This window comes from Phyllobates terribilis, unplaced genomic scaffold (genome assembly GCF_046119375.1).
Source record: "Phyllobates terribilis strain yellow unplaced genomic scaffold, ASM4611937v1 Scaffold_3__8_contigs__length_932513732, whole genome shotgun sequence".
Lineage (NCBI taxonomy): Eukaryota > Metazoa > Chordata > Amphibia > Anura > Dendrobatidae > Phyllobates > Phyllobates terribilis.
The window spans coordinates 697,595,941-697,617,327 of NW_027362763.1; the positions used below are offsets into that span (position 1 = coordinate 697,595,941).

A 21,387-nucleotide genomic window follows, 5' to 3' on the forward strand; every position below is an offset into this window, starting at 1 on the left:
TTTACACAGTACAGTCATGGCCAAAAGTATTGAGAATGAGACAAATAGTAATTTTTCCAAAGTTTACTGCTTCATTTTTTGTAATGGCAATTTGCATATACTCCTGAATGTCAAAGAGTGGTCAGCTTAACAGCAATTACTGTACTTGCAAAGTCAATATTTGCCCAGAAAATGAACTTTAACCCCCAAAACACATTTCAACATCATTGCAGTCCTGCCTTAAAAGGAGCAGCTAACATCGTTTTAGTGATTGATCCATTAACACAGGTGTGGGTGTTGATGAGGACAGGGCTGGCGATCAATCAGTCATGATTAAGTAAGAATGACATCACTGGACACTTTAAAAGGAGGCTGGTTCTTGGTATCATTGTTTCTCTTCAGTTAACCATGGTTATCTCTAAAGAAACAAGTGCAGCCATCATTGCCCTGCACAAAAATGGCGTAACAGGGAAGAGTATTGCAGCTACAAAGATTGCACCTCAATCAACAATCTATCGCATCATCAAGAGCTTCAAGGAGAGAGCTTCCATTGTTGTCAAAAAGGCTCCAGGGCGCCCAAGAAAGACCAGCAAGCGCCAGGACCGTATCTTAAAACTGTTTCAGCTGCGGGATCGGACTACCAGCAGTGCCGAGCTTGCTCAGGAATGGCAGCAGGCTGGTGTGAGTGCTTCTGCACGCACTGTGAGGCGGAGACTCTTTGAGCAAGGGCTGGTTTCAAGGAGGGCAGCAAAGAAGCCACTTCTCTCCAGAAAAAACATCAGGGACCGACTGATATTCTGCAAAAGGTACAGGGAGCGGACTGCTGAGGACTGGGGCAAAGTCATTTTCTCTGATGAATCCCCTTTTCGATTGTTTGGGACATCTGGAAAACAGCTTATTCGGAGAAGAAGAGGTGAGCGCTACCACCAGTCTTGTCTCATGCCAACTGTAAAGCATCCTGAAACCATTCATGTGTGGGGTTGCTTCTCAGCCAAGGGAATCGGCTCACTCACAGTCTTGCCTAAAAACACAGCCATGAATAAAGAATGATACCAGAATGTCCTCCAAGAGCAACTTCTCCCAACCGTCCAAGAGCAGTTTGGCGCCCAACAATGCCTTTTCCAGCATGATGGAGCACCTTGCCATAAAGCAAAGTTGATAACTAAATGGCTCATGGAACAAAACATAGAGATTTTGGGTCCATGGCCTGGAAACTCCCCAGATCTTAATCCCATTGAGAACTTGTGGTCAATCATCAAGAGACGGGTGGACAAACAAAAACCAACAAATTCTGGCAAAATGCAAGCATTGATTATGCAAGAATGGACTGCTATCAGTCAGGATTTGGTCCAAAAGTTGATTGAGAGCATGCCAGGGAGAATTACAGAGGTCTTGAAGAAGAAGGGGCAACACTGCAAATATTGACTTGCTGCATTAACTCATTCTAACTGTCAATATAACCTATTGGTACTCATAATATGATTGCATTTATATTTCTGTATGTGATATAAACATCAGACAAACACTAATAAAAACCAGAGGCCAGCAGATCATGTGAAAATATAATTTTGGTGTCATTCTCAAAACTTTTGGCCATGACTGTACATTCTCTAAAAAGTTTAGAGTGAAGTTTTCACATTATTAAAAAAAAATTATGAAATAACAACCGGCCAATATTTTTGATATATAGATTTATACAATCACACAGTGAATGATCACAATAATTTTATTGGTAAAATGTGAATGAGAAAATCCCACAGAGTCGAAAATACCATGTACTCAACATTAATAAAAGGAGGAGGAGTGTGGAATAACTATGGCGAGTAAAGAGTTAAATCATGTAGGAAATACTGATCACACACATCATATCAAATCACAAGAATCAAAATTAAAGATACTAAGCCTAAAACTGAATACTGAAAGAGTGGAGGTTTCGCATGGCGGTCTACTAGTGGGGAAGAGCTGCAGTCAGTTGCTTAACGGCCAGATACAAGTCTTCTCTAAAGTTTGTAATACACTTATAGAGGAATTCCTCAGATTGTTCTCAGAGGATAGAGAACTTTCAACTTTAGTCCTGATGCACACACAGCAGAGCCGTATGTGGGAGGCAAGGAAGCATAGTGGGTATCTTCTTATGGTGCCATAATACAAGGTTAATATCCACTCGAAAGGGAAGACATCCTTAAAGTTCCAGTAGATGAATTTTTCTCTTAGATTCAAGAGGAATGTAACAAAAAATACCTAGAGGTAGAGTAGGTCCTCATCAACGTCTACTGGTGCCATAATACTCTGAGATATATGAGCCTTTAAAGGGAAAATTCTGGTTTCAGCACAAAATGGAAACATATAGCATTACCAATATATCTTTAAGAATTCCTTAAGAGTTTTCAAGATCACTTTTTAATGTTATTTAATAAAAACTTTGATTGTTCAGTTCCAGGGGACACAATTCTGTCTTGTTCGCATGCTGGACACACAGGCTTGTGAGAAGACATTGTCCTGACAACTTTTCCTGCAGGCGGGATTCACAAACTTGCCTTTGATGTTTTTGCTGTTTTTTGGGGTCAGTATTTTTTTTTTTTCTAAATGTGGTATGTTCCAGCTATGACGTTTTTGACAAGACCTTAAAGATTATACTGAATTTCATACTGAATATTACAAATTGTTAATCAGTAGGGCATATGGAAATGTTTAAAGAAAATCAAGATTCTAAAATTGGTCAGAATAAACAAAAAAATAAAGAATTAAAGTTAGTGGATTCTATTAAATTACACAAGATGAAAATATTAATTTCTGGTGCAGAGTCAACCTTAGCTTGGTTGGTCAGTAGTTTATATAGACATACAGTTTCCTATGTAACACTTCCCAGTCAAGAAAGTAAGTCTTTAAACCAGTTTAGGCACCAAGTGTGAGATTTCAGGTGCTAATTCTAGCTACCATGGGCATAGAGGCCAGTGGTAGCCCCTAAGGTTGGCCCTGCCCTACTGTTACATTAGACCAGGGGTCTCAAACTTGGCTCGATATGTGGGCCGCACATAGAAAAAAAATTAATCTGAGGGGCTGCATTCTTTGCAGGACAAAGTGACATTTTTAGTGATACCATTTTTTTATATTAGTAATTCTGGTAAACACCTTTTAGTAATGTCACCTTTAGTAATGACCATCCTTGTCCCCAACTTGAAGTAATGTCCCCATCCTAGTCTCCATCTTGTAGTAATGTCACATCCTGGTCCCCATCTTGTAGTAATGTCCCCATCATGGTCCCCATCTTGTAGTAATGTCCCCATCCTGGTCCCCATCTTGTAGTAATGTGCTCATCATGGTCTCCATCTTGTAGTACTGCCCATTCCTGGTCCCCATCTTGTAGTAATGTCCCCATCCTGGTCCTCATCTTGGAGTAATGTCCACATCCAGGTCCCCCATATTGTAGTTAGGTCCCAATCCAGGTCCCCATATTGTAATTAGGTCTCTGCATTGTAGATATGTCCCCATATTGTAGTTAGGTCTCCAAATTGTAGATATGTCCCCATATTGTAGTTAGGTCCCCCATCTAGGTCACCATATTGTAGTTAGGTCCCAATGGCGGTCCCCATATTTTAGATATGTCCCCATCCAGGTCCCCATATTGTAGTTAGGTCCCCATTCAGGTTCCCATATTGTAGTTAGGTCCCCATATTGTAGTTAGGTCCCCATATCGTAGTTGGGTCCTCATCCAGGTCCCCATATTGTAGGTGGGTCCTCATTCAGGTCCCTATATTATAGTTTGGTCCTCATCCAGGTCACCATATTGTAGTTAGGTCCCCATATTGTAGTTAGGTCCCCATCCAGGTCTCCATATTGTAGTTGGGTCCTTATCCAGGTCCCCATATTGTAGTTGGGTCCTCATCCAGGTCTCCATCAGGTCCCCATATTGTAGTTGGATCCCCATTCAGGTCCCCACATTGTAGTTAGGTCCTCATCCAGATCCCCATATTGTAGTTAGGACCCCATCCAGGTCCCCATGTTGTAGTTAGGCCCCCATATTGTAGTTAGGTCCTCATCCAGGTCCCCATATTGTAGTTAGGTCTCCATATTGTAGTTAGGTCCCCATTCAGGTCCCCATATTGTAGTTAGGCCCCCATATTGTAGTTAGGTCTCCATATTGTAGTTAGGTCCCCATCCAGGTCCCCATATTGTAGTTGGGTCCCCATATTGTAGTTAGGTCCCCATCCAGGTCCCCATATTGTAGTTAGGTCCCCATATCGTAGTTAGGTCCTCATCCAGGTCCCCATATTGTACTTAGGTCCCCATCTAGGTCCCCATATTGTAGTTAGGTCCCCATCCAGGTCCACATATTGTAGTTAAGTCCCCATATTGTAGTTAGGTCCCCATCCTGGTCCCCATATTGTAGTTAGGTCCCAATATTGAAGTTAGGTCCTCATACAGGTCCCCATATTGTAGTTAGGTCCTCATCTGGGTCCCCATATTGTAGTTAGGTCCCCATATTGTAGTTAGGTCTCCATCCAGGACCCTATATTGCAGTTAGGTCCCCATATTGTAGTTATGTCCCCATCCAGGTCCCCATATTGTAGTTAGGTCCCCATATTGTAGTTAGGTACCCATCCAGGTTCCCATATTGTAGTTAGGTCCCCATCCAGGTCCCCATATTGTAGTTAGGTCCCCATCCAGGTCCACATATTGTAGTTATGTCCCCATCCAGGTCCACATATTGTAGTTATGTCCCCATCCAGGTCTCCATATTGTAGTTAGGTCCCCATCCAGGTCCCCATATTGTAGTTGGGTCTCCATCCAGGTTCACATATTATAGTTAGGTCCCCATATTGTAGTTAGGTCCCCATATTGTAGTTAGGTCCCCATCCAGGTCCACATATTGTAGTTATGTCCCCATCCAGGTCTCCATATTGTAGTTAGGTCCCCATCCAGGTCCCCATATTGTAGTTGGGTCTCCATCCAGGTTCACATATTATAGTTAGGTCCCCATATTGTAGTTAGGTCCCCATCCAGGTCCCCATATTGTAGTTAGGTCCTCATCCAGGTCCCCATATTGTAGTTAGGTCCCCATCCAGGTCCCCATATTGTAGTTGGGTCCTCATCCAGGTCCCCGTATTGTAGTTGGGTCCCCTATTGTGCCGTTCTTCTCATATACATATAAGAGAAAAAAAATTCTTCTCACATGTCCTCCGTTCCCTCTGCGTCCTTTCTGCACATGCAGGTACAATAGACCACTTGACGATCCCGACCCTGTCCAGGAGCCACCAACGTATTGCCGCGCAGAGACCGGCTTTCTGCACAGCAATACCTATGCCAGCCACCGGCCAATCAGAGGCTAGCAGCTGACATCTGCGCATGGAGGTGACGTCATACGTCGCTGCGCTGGGTCGCTGATGTCAGCTGCTGGCCGGTGGCTGGCATAGGTATTGCTGTGCAGAAAGCCGGTCTCTGCGCGGCAATACCGTCCAAGGACGCACATTCAACTGAAATAAGGCGCTGCTGTCGGCAGCTCCTGGACCGGGCCAGGATTGTCAAGGGGTCTATGGTGCCTGCGGGCCGTGTGTTTGAGAACCCTGCATTAGACAATGAAAGGAAGAAGAAACAGCAGTCAACACATATGAATGTAAAGGAGTTTTTGTACGGAATTTTTTCTGTATTTTTTTGTGTATTACTTGATAATACAGTTACGGTATACAAAATATTGATGATTTTTTGTTAGCAGCTTTTGCATTCTTCCAGTATGAATTCATCGTACTTCATACCGCTTGTCCAGCTTTGGTGTAAGTGCGCCCATATTTGTCAAAAAGCGGAATCGGTGTAAAGGTTGTTTGAAAGTCCTGTGGGAAAAGAAAAAAAAAAACATTTACAATTATTTTTCTAATTTCTTGAATGTTCTTTTTAATGATTTCTTCACTGGTTTCACTTTAAAGAGAACCTGTCACTTTCCAAAAATATCTTGTTGTTTTTTAACTGGTGTAAATGTTACTGTTCTCCTGAATCCGGCATTGTTTCGCTTTTTTCCGGTGACTCTCCATTCCTGAGATATTGCCCTTTTCTTTCTTGCAAATAAATCTAGTCTTGTTAGCCAAGGGGGCATCGTTTTCAATTGTTTTCTGTGAGTGTCTACGTGAGGACCACACCCAGTTGACTAAAAAAACTAGAATTATATAAAGGAAATAGATGGCCATATCTCAGGAACGGAGAGGTGCAGGAACAAAAGAAAAACATCGACGGAATTAGGAGAACAGCGGCGTTTAGATCAGATTTTAAAGATTACATATTTATGATCAGTGAAGGTCCTCTTTAAAGAGGTTTTCTATCTCTGAATATTAAAAAAAAAACAGAATAATAAAAAAATAAATAAGTAATACCATACTGATCCCTTACAACTCTCATCCCAATGCTTCAGTGGTCACATAAGAATACCAGGCAGGACCCGAGCAGGGATGGCACCGGAGCGGTGATGGAGTGGCAAGCTTAGTTTTATTTATTTTATTACTTTACAGCTTTTTGGTCGTTGTTTTTAATTTTTTTAGAAATAATTTCAAGGCTGGACAACCCCTTTAAAGCCCAGTATTCTTAGAAGATCACTCTGTTATATGGCTAAACCGGAGACCGATAAAACTTTCATGGAGAATGCCTCCAACTTAAAAAAAACAATATATTGGACGCCTCCTATTCTACTAATTTAATGAATCAATACCCTAATTTTAATATCATCCGGCAATGTTGGAGTTAAAACCTAACCAAACCTACTGGTAATGAATGATAATTATTATGATTACCATAAGGAAGGTCTTAAACTGTCCAGTTTCTCTGGCAACAGGAGCAATTGACATCAATTTCCTGATTGTTTCCAGTAATTTCAACTAATTAATGCCCAGAAACATAAAGTGATATTTCTTATTCTCATAAATTGCAGCAGATTATGTAATATGACTCCTATCTCACCTTGTAAATGAAACGGCTTTAATACTCAATGCGATCCATGAAAATGACATGTTGGTGCAGTATTATGTTTTTATAGGCCGACTGTAGAATTAATGAGCAGGAAAAAAAAGAATCAAAATAATAAGACGGAATCTTCGTTTACTTTGTATTGCCAACCGGGCGATCCCGACGGTACGGTGCTGCAAGGCCAATGTTTTAGGTGATCCTCCACCTACTTTAGGCTATGTTCACACTTGCAGGTTTTTATGCTATTTTTGATGCAGTTTTATAAACCATTGCAAAAATAAACAATATAATATGTAGATTTATATACATAGCAGCCTGTACTTTGTAGATTAACACAACAGTCATTTTTTCACTTTAATTTTTCCAAGAGCCGCAACTTTTTTTTTGTTGCTGATTTTTGCAAGATACGTTTCAGTCTTTAATGCCGCGAGTTAATTTACTATGTAACGTCCTGAAAACTGGGCAAAAATTACTTTGGCGTGAATTGGTGCAAAAATAAAAAATGACACCATTGTAGCCTAGTTTTTATTTTCACGGTGTTCATTGCAAGGTAGGGTAACTTTATTCTACAGATCATAACGATTACTAGTTTTTTTTTTTGTTTTACAGACTTTAAAAAATAAAATGAAATAAAAAAACTTTGAAAAAAAAATGTTTTTAGTTTACATATTCTGTAACTCATTACTTTTTTTTTAGATTTTTTGGCAATTTTTTTTTTGGAAGGCAGATATAAAGTGAAGAGTAGTATAAGGCCACGTTCACACGTTCAGTATTTTACATCAGTATTTGTAAGCCAAAACCAAGATTGGAACAGCAGTATAATAGAAACACGTCACCACTTCTGTATTTATCACCCTCTCCTGGTTTTGGCTTACAAATACTGATGTAAAATACTGACCAAATACTGAAAGTGGCCAAATCCTTCATTCACTCTTTTATTTTATTTATTAGGCTAGATTTAGAGTATTTTATACTGTGTTTGAAATGTTTGTATATTGTTTTTATTTGTTCTGTTTAGTGGCGTTTTATGAAATTTTCGAAGACTGGCGTATCTAAGTAATGAGCACGGTTTGACGCATTTAGAACTAACACTCAGAAAATAAAAATCCACACCTGCTCCTACATAAACCTCCAGCTTTTTTCAGCCCAAAAATGTTGAAATTAAAACTTCACTAAATGCTTCGTACGAAACCAGCCCATATAAAAAAAAAAAAAAAAAACCCAAAACACTGAATGTATGAATCGTGCCTAAGGCTATGATCAAAACTGGTGTTTGGTGGAAATTGGTCTTTTAATTTATGCAAAATTTACAAGAAAATATATTTATGTCGTTTTCACAAAAATTTGACATAAAAATGTTGGTATAGCTATATACTCATACAATCGAATGATACGCCAATGTGAATTTATGGAATCGTCAGGGCACAGAATTAAAAATATATTTATTAGTATTTTAAATATGTGATCTTTCTGGGTATAAAGAAATATGACAAAAAAAAAAAACAACAAAAATAAATAAAACTTGCACTGTATGACTACATTTTTACAAATGTCCTAAAATCATAAAATGTAATAAATGGTAATTTTACATATATCAAGGTCTAAAGTTCTCAACTATTATGGAATAATGGATTTTCAAAAAGAAAAGATAATGTTTCAATATTTTAAATTTTACATTTATTTGAATTTGCAACTAGAATTTTACTTTTTCTTGTGAAACTAAATTAGACTTTTTGATCAGAAAAAAAAAACAAGAAATTAGAAACCAGGAAACTGACATTTCCAGTATATAAAACGCAATTTCAGGACCCCCTGAAGAATACGAACTGATGACTTCTAAGGAGCATTTAAACTTTTCAAAATTTGTCAAGATTCCCAAGTCTCACATGTACAGAAAGAAGCAATCACCTAAAAGAGAAATTGGAGAATTGTGAACGCTAACAAAAATGTTAATTTATACCCCTCAATTAAATATATCTTATTTAACACCATAGTAAAGCAAGAAAACCAATTCTACTAACCTAATAAATATCTAACAAAAAAAAACAAAAAAAAAGAATAAAAAAAAATGTGGAATATGAGTAGTGCTACGTACAAGATATACAACGGCTGCGAGTCTAATGAGGAACTTTTCATTTTTTTCCTTCCAGCTAATGTCTTAAGGGATATATAAAGTTAGAAAACTATATGTGAACCCTCTCTTTCCCCGATGCCCTTGGATCAGTAATGATAAATGCAAGTGGTGGAACAGCAGTGTTGACCTCATCCTCTCAGCGTTGGAGAGAATCTTAATATTTTTACTTATGCTAGGTTTTCATTGTACGACTTGCCCCCGTTTCCATGGCAACTGAGGGCCTTACGGTATTCTCTAACTGGAGTCCTCACATTACGGCCACCCTGGAGGATGATTTTGTCTACAATTTATAGCACAAAACAGCTGGTAATTATGTGTCAGAGCATATGTTGATGAGAAGGCCAAATACACATTTAAAGATTTAGCATCAAAGTTGGTGGCATTTCCTGAAAGCTTATGTGCTGAGTAAAGTATGGTCTTGGTAATAAAAAAAAAAAGTAATTTTCAACAAAAAGTAAAAAAAAAAAAGTTAACTTGAGCAGAAATTTACTTTGATATGAAAGTTCTGCATTTTCAAAGATGGGATTCTAAGTTGGCCATGTGCTACCGATTCCGAAGAGATACATTCTCTTTCTTCCGCTCGCATTTCTTTCCCAAGCAACTTTTAAGTAAAGTTCTGCTTACATCTTATTTGCACCTTCCACTGAAGGTATATGTTGGGAGGATTTTCTGGCGCATTTCACAGAATACCACTGTTTAGGCATAAGTTGACATCATTGCCAGGAGGCATGCTAAGGAATATCCAAGGCCTCATCATGTCTAGAAGTCCCGGCCTAGTGGGAAGTTGCCCGGGGTTTCAGCATGTGGTGGTGTTAAGAAGAGGTGCCGAGGACCGTATGGGGGACAGTGAGCAATGGAGCTGAGCAGTGAAGAAAGTATTAATTGTTTTTTTTTTGTTCTACATTTTATGACCCCAGAGCATAGTAAGGGACATTATATTCAAAGAGAATAAATTAGATGCCAATCGAATTTCCCGATAAACCTGTGCGAATTGTCAAATTTGAACCTCGTCAGATCTGGTCATCTCTAGTTTTAAGTTGTCATCTACAATAGTTCTGAGTAATCATCTACAATGTTTTTGGTCATCATCTTCAGCGATTCTGGGTTAATATTGGTTCTGACTCACCATTTACAATGGGCCTGAGTATCTACAATATTTTTGGGACACCATTTACAACATTTCTGGGTTATCATCTATGGTACAGCAGTACTGTATCACCATCTACAATACTTCTGAGTAATTTACAATGTTCTTTGTTCATGATATTCATTATTTCTGGGTCCACTTCTACCAGTCATGATTTACAATAGGCTTGAGCAATCATCTACAATGTTTTTGGGTCACCATCTAGAATATTTCTGAGTCACCATCTTCAATGTTTCTTTCTCAACATCTTCAAAGTTTCTGGATAAATTTTTACAATGGTTTTAAGCAATCATCTGCTTTGTTTTTGGGTCATCATGTTCTGTTTTTATGGTTCGTCAATCGTCATCTACAATTTTTCAGGATCATCAACCTTACTGTTTTTGAGTCATTGTCTACAATGTTTCGACTCTAGAATTATCTACAATGTTTGTGAATCATCATCTACAAGATTTCCGAGTCAATATCTATAAGGTTTACACGTCATTATCTACAGCGTTTCCGAGTCATCATCTACAACGTCTATAGGATATCATCTACAATGTCTCTGAGTCATGATCTACGATGTCCCTAGGTCATCTACAATGTAATCTAGATAATCATCTACAATATCTCTAGGTCATGTACAATATCACTGGGTCATCTTCTGCAATGTCTCTGGGTCATCATCTACAATTCCAAGACATCATCTACAATGTTTCCAAGTCATCATTAATAATGCTTCTGAGTTATCATATGCAGTGTTTCCGAGTCGTAATTTCCCATGTTTCTTCATTATCATCTACAATGTTTCTTCATTACTATCTACAATGTCTCCACGACATCATGTACAATGGTTTTGAGTCATCATCTACATTGTTTTTGGCAATGATATTGAGCCTTTTGTTGAAAACAATCCTGTAATTATTTATGTCAAATTGAATAATTACATCTTTACGTTTCAAAATATGCACACATCTGTTTCACTAAATATACTCCAGTTTCTGTCAAAGTCTAAAATAATTTGCTTCACATAAATAATTCTATAAAAAAGTGCTTTTTATGGAAGAGTTGTTTTTATATATTATTTAGCAGATATGTTAAAGGGGGATTACGATTTGAAGAAAAAAAAACATTCTCAGATATAAAAGCAAACAATTTTCCAATATACTTCGATATTTTTTCGAAAGTAATGCTTTCTATTTTATTGTGCTAACTTACAATGTACGAGCCGAATATTGGTGATTTTTTAGTAAAGGTTGAACTATCCCATCAATATCCTGTTAACTTCATTGTCGTCAACAGAAAGCATCAGAGGTGCTTGAACAGCTCATCAGTACAAGTCAACTTAATTTCAGCCTTAATACACTGGAAAAGATGTTGGCAACATTGGGTTATCACAAAGTTTGTGCCTGGTAGGTCCGCGGATACTTACACAGGAACAGGAAGAGCATCGAATGCAAATTCGTTAGGACCTGCTGGACCAAGGAGTACATTGCAAAATTTTGCTGGACTATCCTACCACATCTACTGTAGAGTCCAGATTCAGCGGCTTCAGACTTCCATCTCTTTGGGCCGATGTAAGACAGCCTACGTGGGCAACATTTTCCAGACAATGACCCTGTCGTCATAGGTGTAAAAAAGAGGCTTGACTCCATTGATTCAGATTTTTACAAGGGTCTTGGTTCAACGCTAACAAAAATGCATAAACAATGGTGGTGATTAATGAAGTGCGGATCGTTTCACTCAACTCTGGTCAACAGTTCAAGTCAGAGCTCTCTGGCCGTGGACAGGAGCTTTGCGAAATTTTTTACCTTCCGAATTCCTTGGTGTTACGTTTGATTTACCGGCACAATGCGACATCATCTGTGCACTGTGCGGTACACAGGTGATAATGCGTCATCACAGCAAATCATAACACGTGCTCGGGGTCCTGGAAGGTCAGGAAACTCACACAGCTCCTGTCCATGGACAATGAGGACTGGCCTGGATCATGGACCGGTGTTGTAAGAAGCTCATCTCTAGTGGTAACTATTTGGAGAAATGATGTTATGTATCTCAAATCTTGCTCTATTCAACTGTATTATTATGCTCTCTGTATCTGTTGTACTTTCCATTAAAATTATCAGGAGGCATTACTTTCAGATCATCCCTCATATTTTATCAATTTCTTCCGGTTTTAAAATGACCCATTAGGAACCTTCATTATTAACACTCGATAAAAATGTGTCGGATTCCTTACCATGTTATGGAATATAAGTTCATTGCTCATTATAAGACACAGCTCAGATTAGCTTTAGCAAATCGTGCATCTATGTGTCCATTTCATGACCAAAAAAAATTTGCACTCACCAAAAGTTGATAATTAAGGTTTTTACTAAATGGCGACAAGCAAAGATATTAAAAAATTGTATATAGTTTTAAATTCTACGTTGAATAACCTTCATTTGCCAAATCATAATCCGCTTTAACATCAATGGTGAAGAGGATTGCTGAGGCCCAAGGTTTATCCTAATCAACAATATATTTACCTCTACCCAACCAGCTTGTCACAAAGTGGTGCTCAGAGTTACTTTGATGGCATTTTACTTGGATCTGTCCAACCGTTTTTAAAAAATGTGACCACTGACCTCGAGCTTGTACCTTATCGACTCTCTACTCTGGGGCTGTAACGCTGTAAATGGAAATCTCGTTGACTCACTTGACAAGCCTGGCAAAAACTGCTGAGCTGTGCAGCCGGAGCGAGAAGCATCCTCGGCTTTAACTCTTTGTTACAAAACACATTAGATATATTAATGTCGCAGGGTGACAGTTATGCCTACTACAATCATTTTCTGACCTAACACAGATTTTATTCCAATCGCCAAGAGACCACTAAGCTACCCTAAAAGAGATTGATTGATCTACCCCTAGGTTTTGGTCGGGGGCAAACTTTTCTTACAACAGAAACCAATTAGTGGGTTTGGCACTTGTAGAGCAAAATGTAGGTCAGCTGCGAGTAATAAAAACGTATTGACTTTTTTTTTTCTGTCTGTAAGCAGCATGAAAGGGGTTTTGTGGCCTTGTCTTACATGAATAGAGCTCCATTAATTTCACTTATTTCAAGTAGCTGTGTCAGACACTAATGCTTCTTTTGCACTTTTCACACAAAGTACATTGACACCATTGCTGGCCCCAGTGAAACAAGTTTACAATATTTCATCCATTGAAAGCACTTGGTGCCCATAATTCTTAATTTCCAGACATCCTTATGTATTGTCCATAAGGCTTTAGAATAATTGCAGTGCAGAAGATTATCATTTCTGTTTCTCATGTACAAAGCGGCAGAAGATTCAAAATATGACGGAGTTTCGTGTGTTGTAGATAGGAAACAAAAAAAAATGATGATAGATGTAAAATACACATGAAATACAGAGTTAAGTAATGTTATTTGAATAAAGAAACAAGACAGAAGATGATAAAGAAACAAGACAGAAGAAGAATCGACGCCTTCGAAATGAGGTGCTGGAGAAGGATGTTATCAATACCATGGATGGCAAGAAGAACAAACAAATCAATTTCGGAACAAATCAAGCCAGAGATGTCACTAGAAGCAAGGATCACCAAGCTACGACTTGCCTACTTTGGACACATCATAAGAAGAGAGCAATCACTGGAGAAGAACATCATGGTTGGAAGAATAGAAGGAACTAGGCGACGAGGAAGACCAGCAACGCGATGCTATCAAGATAAAAGCGGAGAAGACCCTGGTGGACCTATCTAGGCTTACACAAGATTGGTCCTCCTACAAATCGTTCATCTATCAAGTCACCATGGCTCGAGATCGACCGTTAAAAAAAATAATAGATATTTATATGTTATATGTGCGTGAGAAACAAACATATTATTTTCAGTTTAATTTTTTTCTTTAAATGTTCCAGCATTTTTTTTTTGCTGACCCTGTTTCTTCTATATTAAAAAAATAAAATAATCTCATCATTTTACTTTTAGATAACTTGTAGTTGTCTTTCCCCCAACAAATATGCATTGTGATAGTGCCGCACACTTGTCAGCTACTGAAGGTAGACACAGGAACAGTTGGGTTTAAAGTCAGTGGATGGTTTATTGTTTCATAAATCATCGAAAACAAAACAAGATAAAAACAGCCCTTTCTGGCATAACTGAAAATAAACAGCACGTAGCAAGTCCTTTCCAATGCGGCTCCAGCCTTGTCGGGAACAGCAAACTTCAGCTCCCACTGAAGCTCCAACCTGGAGACTTCCTGCCTCCAAATACACACAGGAAAAAAAACTCAGTGGCTGGAGGTTTACCTGCCGGACCACACCCTTGGGGTGGAGATATGGTGAGTGGCCCATCTCTAACAACTACTCACAAAAAAACGAACCCTGTCATGACTGATTAACCCCTCAGCACATAACATGCTGGAGAGAAACTTCTGGGTTTCACATCACAGAAGATGGCAATCTTCGTGATACATATCTCTCCTCACATACAATACCAGTTACCCTGTCTTGGCATCTTGAGTGCTACAAGAAAAAAGTAGTTAAAACAGGGGGGAGGAGGGGGATGCAGCTGCAGTAACTCTCCTTCAGTGTTTGTATGACATTAAATGCTGTGAGAGAGGAGAGGGAGCAGCAGAGGGAACAAAGTACAGTTCTTACGTTACACTGAAAAGAAAGCAATAACCAGCACAGAGAAGGAAAAGGAGGCAAAATATAGAAGTTATACAAACATTTGTGGCTACACTACATCAAATGTACAGCTACATCTGAGTATGGAGGGATTGTGAATTATTTTGCATTAATAATGACACTAAATAGGTAGTCCCATCTTATAAATTTATGATGTGAAAACGGGATATTCCACAAATGTATAGTAGATGTGTGTCCCATAAATGGAACCTGCATATACAGTACAGACCAAAAGTTTGGACACACCTTCTCATTTAAAGATTGTTCTGTATTTTCTTGACTATGAAAATTGTACATTCATACTGAAGGAATCAAAACTATGAATTAACACACATGGAATTATATACTTAACAAAAAAGTGTGAAACAACTGAAAATATGTCTTATATTCTAGGCTCTTCAAAGTAGCCACCTTTTGCTTTGATGACTGCTTTGCACACTCTTGGCATTCTCTTGATGAGCTTCAAGAGGTAGTCACTGGAAATGGTTTTCACTTCACAGGTGTGCCCTGTAAGGTTTAATAAGTGGGATTTCTTGCCTTATAAATGGGGTTGGGACCATCAGTTGTGTTGTGCAGAAGTCAGGTGGGTACACAGCTGATAGTCCTACTGAATAGACTGTTAGAATTTGTATTATGGCAAGAAAAAAGCAGCTAAGTAAAGAAAAACAAGTGGCCATCATTACTTTAAGAAATGAAGGTCAATCAGTCCGAAAAATTGGGCAAACTTTGAAAGTGTACCCAAGTGCAGTTGCAAAAACCATCAAGCGCTACAAAGAAACTGGCTCACATGAGGACCGCCCCAGGAAAGGAAGACCAAGAGTCACCTCTGCTTCTGAGGATAAGTTTATCCGAGTCACCAGCCTCAGAAATCGCAGGTTAACAGCTGCTCAGATTAGAGACCAGGTCAATGCCACACAGAGTTCTAGCAGCAGACACATCTCTTCAACAACTGTTAAGAGGAGACTTTGTGCAGCAGGCCTTCATGGTAAAATAGCTGCTAGGAAACCACTGCTAAGGACAGGCAACAAGCAGAAGAGACTTGTTTGGGCTAAAGAACACAAGGAATGGACATTAGACCTGTGAAAATCTGTGCTTAGGTCTGATGAGTCCAAATTTGAGGTCTTTGGTTCCAACCACCGTGTCTTTGTGCGACACAGAAAAGGTGAACGGATGGACTCTACATGCCTGGTTCCCACCGTGAAGCACGGAGGAGGAGGTGTGATGGTGTGGGGGTGATTTGCTGGTGACACTGTTGGGGATTTATTCAAAATTGAAGGCATACTGAACCAGCATGGCTACCACAGCATCTTGCAGCGTCATGCTATTCCATCCGGTTTGCGTTCAGTTGGACCATCATTTATTTTTCAACAGGACAATGACCCCAAACACACCTCCAGGCTGTGTAAGGGCTATTTGACCAAGGAGGAGAGTGATGGGGTGCTACCCCAGATGACCTGGCCTCCACAGTCACCAGACCTGAACCCAATCGAGATGGTTTGGGGTGAGCTGGACCGCAGAGTGAAGGCAAAAGGGCCAACAAGTGCTAAGCATCTCTGGGAACTCCTTCAAGATTGTTAGAAGACCATTTCTGGTGACTACCTCTTGAAGCTCATCAAGAGAATGCCAAGAGTGTGCAAAGCAGTCATCAAAGCAAAAGGTGGCTACTTTGAAGAACCTAGAATATAAGACATATTTTCAGTTGTTTCACACTTTTTTGTTAAGTATATAATTCCACATGTGTTAATTCATAGTTTTGATGCCTTCAGTGTGAATACAATTTTCATAGTCATGAAAATACAGAAAAATCTTTAAATGAGAAGGTGTGCCCAAACTTTTGGTCTGTACTGTATCTTAAGAACAGATTTCTTCATGCACTGCGGTGGAAAGGTGGTTAGAATTCCATACAAACTAATGGGAATTCTGACCGACCTCTCTGGTGACCTTCAGGGCCCGATCTAGAGATAAGAGGCTGATTCTATTGGTGGAACCTGAATCTATTTTACATATGAAACAAAGATACAAGATGGGAATACCCCTTTAAGGGAATTCTAATATATGTAAGCAAAGAAGGTAAAGATAAATAGGTCCTTCAGACAGTCATGTATAGATGTTAAATTTGGAATTTTCTTAAAGGGGTTGTCCAGGATTAGAGAAACATGAATGCATTTTTTGTTTTCCAGAAACAGCTCCCCACCTGTGAACAGGTTGTGTGTGGTACTGCAGATTAGCTCCATTGAAGCTAAGCTGCAATACTACATACCACCTGTATTCCAGCTTTGAAACTGTTTTGGAAAAAAACAGACAATTTTTCCTAGTCCTCAATAACTCCTTTAACTAGCATGTGTTAAATTTTTCAGGGCCATATTAAAAAAAATACTTAGTTTTAAGTTAGAACTCTATAAAAACCACAGAAACTCCCAGAAGTCACAAATAAAATTGGGGGAGAACCGTGATTTTAACATTTCCTTGGAAAAAAAAGTCACAAATGATCTTATGAACTTCAGAAAGAAAAATTTAAGTGGAATTTTCGTGACGGGTTTCAAGGTCACTACCAAATTTTTCCCTTTAGAGAAACATTAAGGACGCAGTCAGACTGTCGTAGATTGCCTCATCTGAGAGAATGGGGCCGATTAAGCAAATGGCGCAATGATCAAAATCAGTTTGATCAGAGTGTGATCACAGTGTGCTCCGATTCACTCGGATGAGGAGAAGATGAAGAAAAAAATATCTTCATCTTCTCCATTGTGTCAGTGAGCGGAAATCGGACTGCAGTCAGATTTCATCTGAGTTCAGTCCAATGTTTTCCACGCACTCGTTGACATACATGGCCGAGAGCGATCCGAACATCTGATGCAAATCATGCATGCTGCGATTTTTCTCTCGGACATGTGCACAGACTAACTGTCACGGGTTTACTGCGACAGTGAAAGGCCAGGAGACTGCAGTGTCTGATTTCATGTACTCCTGCACTGATCAGAGGCACATCTTCTTCATATTAAACGGTGCAGGTTTCTGTTAACAGTGCAGGGGTTAATCTGTTAAGCTTGGAGTCTCTGAAGCATCCCTGCTTGAATGATCTCAGCAGTTCAGTATTGACCACTCCCCATCATATATATACTCACCTCTGGTAATATTGATTGCCAGTGTTAAGTCTTGTACTGCCTGGTGAGGAGTGGAGGAGTCAGTTGTTGGTAGAGGTGTTTGTAGTGTTTATCTTTGACTGTAGCTAGGTGTTTTGGCTGTGTGCAAATCCTCATTCTCTCCTAGTTTCCCTTCCTTTCTCCCCGGTGTTCCTCTCTGTTGTCTGTGAGTGCATATTTGTATGATTGGTATGTTCATTTATTCCTGTACATCCTTCCTTGTTTGTCTCACCCACTTCCCTGGCTGGGTGAGGGGATAGATAAAGGGCTGATTCAGGAGTTCAGCAAGGTACGTGGCCCCGGCATCTTCACCATCAGAATTATTCTGAGGAGCAGTGATAGCTAGGGCGCCCATAGCACTAGGGACAGGGAAGGAGCCCCTGGCCCCGGGTAATTTGACAACAGAATCATGACACTAACATTGGTCCAAGTGCGATCCAATGTTTTGTCAGATCGCACTCAGACAGCAAATATGCTCATCTTCACCTATCCTAAAGGTGATGATTTGCAGGGGCTCTGTTGGGCGCAATAGTTTCAGAGCTATATCTCCCTTTACGTGCAGTTGATGTAGCGCACCCCTATTTTTATTCCGTTTGCTTCATCAAGAATATCCCAGAAGAGTTCTCCATATACCTCCTTATGAAATTGGTGGCATACGGTTGTACAATAAAGGTCCATAAACCCAGCGAAACCTTGTATTATGGGTTAGCAGAACTTGGGGGTTGTAAAGAGTAAAATATGGCCATATTAATGAGGCCCAATCCTCAGATCTTTCCGCTACTCGTTGCTCCTCATTACTCTATGACTGCTCATGACATTTGTGTGAAATTGCTCTTAAACTTCATCATGAATGTGAATTGCAGAGATACAATAAAAATAACAATGAAATTAGAAGTGCAGGAAAGGATTCTACAGCGGCAAACTATGGATTTATTAAGCATGGCATAATTTACTATCATTGAGTGGCTAACCTGAATTTTCTGAACGCAAAGCATGTAATTCTGCACGACCTTACAATTTACATTTACATTAATGACCTAGGAATTTATCCTGAGTATATATCATGCTAATTAGCCGGCGGTAACGAACGCCATATCACGAGTGCTGCAAACTACTGAAAGTGCATTCTGTGAAATATGTCAGATGCAAAGTGTTTTACTAAACAAGCAGAGCCGGCTCATCTATTCCGCCAAATTATACTTCATGACTTGACTTGGAATTTTCTGCACACAAGACGTCTTGATTTTATCACTGCGTTTATGTATTTTAAGAAGTGGTTTCTTTTTGTTGTTGTTTTGGAAAGACACATTAAAGGTCAGTTAAAAGAGCAGGACATGGAAGTGGAATCATCCAAATAATATTCTGCAAATGGATTCAGTATTTACAGGTAGTAATAGCGGTGAGGATCTCTGCAAGAGTTGACTCGAAAGAGGACTCGTGACATCCAGGTATCATATTCGCCTGATAGGCTGCCCTGTAATACCACATTTCATTTGTGGCTGCCTCGTTTGTTATGGGTGTCGGGAGCTGGACCTTTTGCGATTAAGGATTTATTTATTTATTTTACTCACTTACAGTGGTGGCCAAAAGTATTGGCACCCCTGCAATTCTGTCAGATAATACTCAGTTTCTTCCTGAAAATGATTGCAATCACAAATTCTTTGGTATTATTATCTTCATTTAATTTGTCTTCAATGAAAATACACAAAAAGAATTGTCCTAAAGCCAAATGGGATACAATTCCACACCAAACCTAAAAAAGGGGGTCGACAAAAGTATTGGCACTGTTTGAAAAATCATGTGATGCTTCTCTAACTCGTGTAATTAACAGCACCTGTAACTTACCTGTGGCACCTAACAGGTGTTGGCAATAACTAAATCACACTTGCAGCCAGTTAACATGGATTAAAGTAGACTCAACCTCTGTCCTGTGTCCTTGTGTGTACCACATTGAGCATGGAGAAAAGAAAGAAGACCAAAGAACTGTCTGAGGACTTGAGAAACCAAATTGTGAGGAAGCATGAGCAATCTCAAGGCTACAAGTCCATCTCCAAAGACCTGAATGTTCCTGTGTCTTCCGTGCGCAGTGTCATCAAGAAGTTTAAAGCCCATGGCACTGTGGCTAACCTCCCTAGATGTGGACGGAAAAGAAAAATTGACGAGAGATTTCAACGCAAGATTGTGCGGATGGTGGATAAAGAACCTCGACTAACATCCAAACAAGTTCAAGCTGCCCTGCAGTCCGAGGGTACAACAGTGTCAACCCGTACTGTCCATCGGCATCTGAATGAAAAGGGACGGTATGGTAGGATACCCAGGAAGACCCCACTTCTTACCTCGAGACATAAAAAAGCCAGGCTGGAGTTTGCCAAAACTTACCTGAGAAAGCCTAAAACGTTTTGGAAGAATGTTCTCTGGTCAGATGAGACAAAAGTAGAGCTTTTAGGGAAAAAGCATCAACATAGAGTGTACAGGAAAAAAAAGAGGCATTCAAAGAAAAGAACACGGTCCCTACAGTCAAACATGGCGGAGGTTCCCTGATGTTTTGGGGTAGCTTTGCTGCCTCTGGCACTGGACTGCTTGACCGTGTGCATGGCATTATGAAGTCTGAAGACTACCAACAAATTTTGCAGCATAATGTAGGGCCCAGTGTGAGAAAGCCACCACTGTATATAGCGCCATTAATTCCACAGCGTTTTACAGACATTATTATCGCTGTCCCCATTGGGGCTCACAATCTACATTCCCTATCAGTATGTCTTTGGAGTGTGGGAGGAAACCGGAGAACCCAGAGGAAATCCACACAAACACGGGGAGAACATACAAACTCCTTGCAGATGTTGTCCTTGGTGGGATTTGAACCCAGGACCCTAGCACTGCAAAGCTGCAGTGCTAACCACTGAGCCACCGTGCTCCGGATAAGTGAATTTGGCAAAATTCTAATTCACTCAAATTTGGCTGGAAAATAAGATCCACATTGAATTTATTCAATGCAAATTAAATGTGCATTAAGCCCCCCCCCGAACATAATAATAATAATAAAGACAGGTAAACAGAATAACAAAAATGATACTCACTTGGCCCTCACCTGTCCCACCTCACTACCCGGCTAAAGGGTCTTATTCGGGCCAGTATTGCCTCTCCTTCTGTGCTGTGTCTTCCTCCGCCTCCTACCATCTACTGCACTAAATAGGTCCCACAACGCACATCATGACTTTGCGTGACGCATACTAGAATTCGCACTAATCACAAAAAATTTGGACATGGGTGAATTTAAATATTTGCAAAATGCAAAAAAACAAAACCTGCTGATCACCAAGATAGGTAGTAAATTTATAATCCATTGAGGTCCAACTACTGTGACCCTACCAG

The 21,387-nt window shown here is 39.7% G+C and overlaps 1 protein-coding gene across 1 annotated transcript in view; it reads right to left on the reverse strand.

Annotated features, from left to right (window-relative positions):
* Positions 1–1,689: 1,689 nt before the first annotated feature.
* SPATA17 (spermatogenesis associated 17) overlaps positions 1,690–21,387 on the reverse strand; it is a 330,558-nt gene continuing 310,860 nt past the window's right edge. The window contains exon 10 of the mRNA XM_073671928.1: positions 1,690–5,807. Within this exon, the coding sequence (XP_073528029.1) occupies positions 5,727–5,807 (81 nt within the window). The 3' untranslated portion in view covers positions 1,690–5,726. The remainder of the gene's footprint in view (positions 5,808–21,387) is intronic.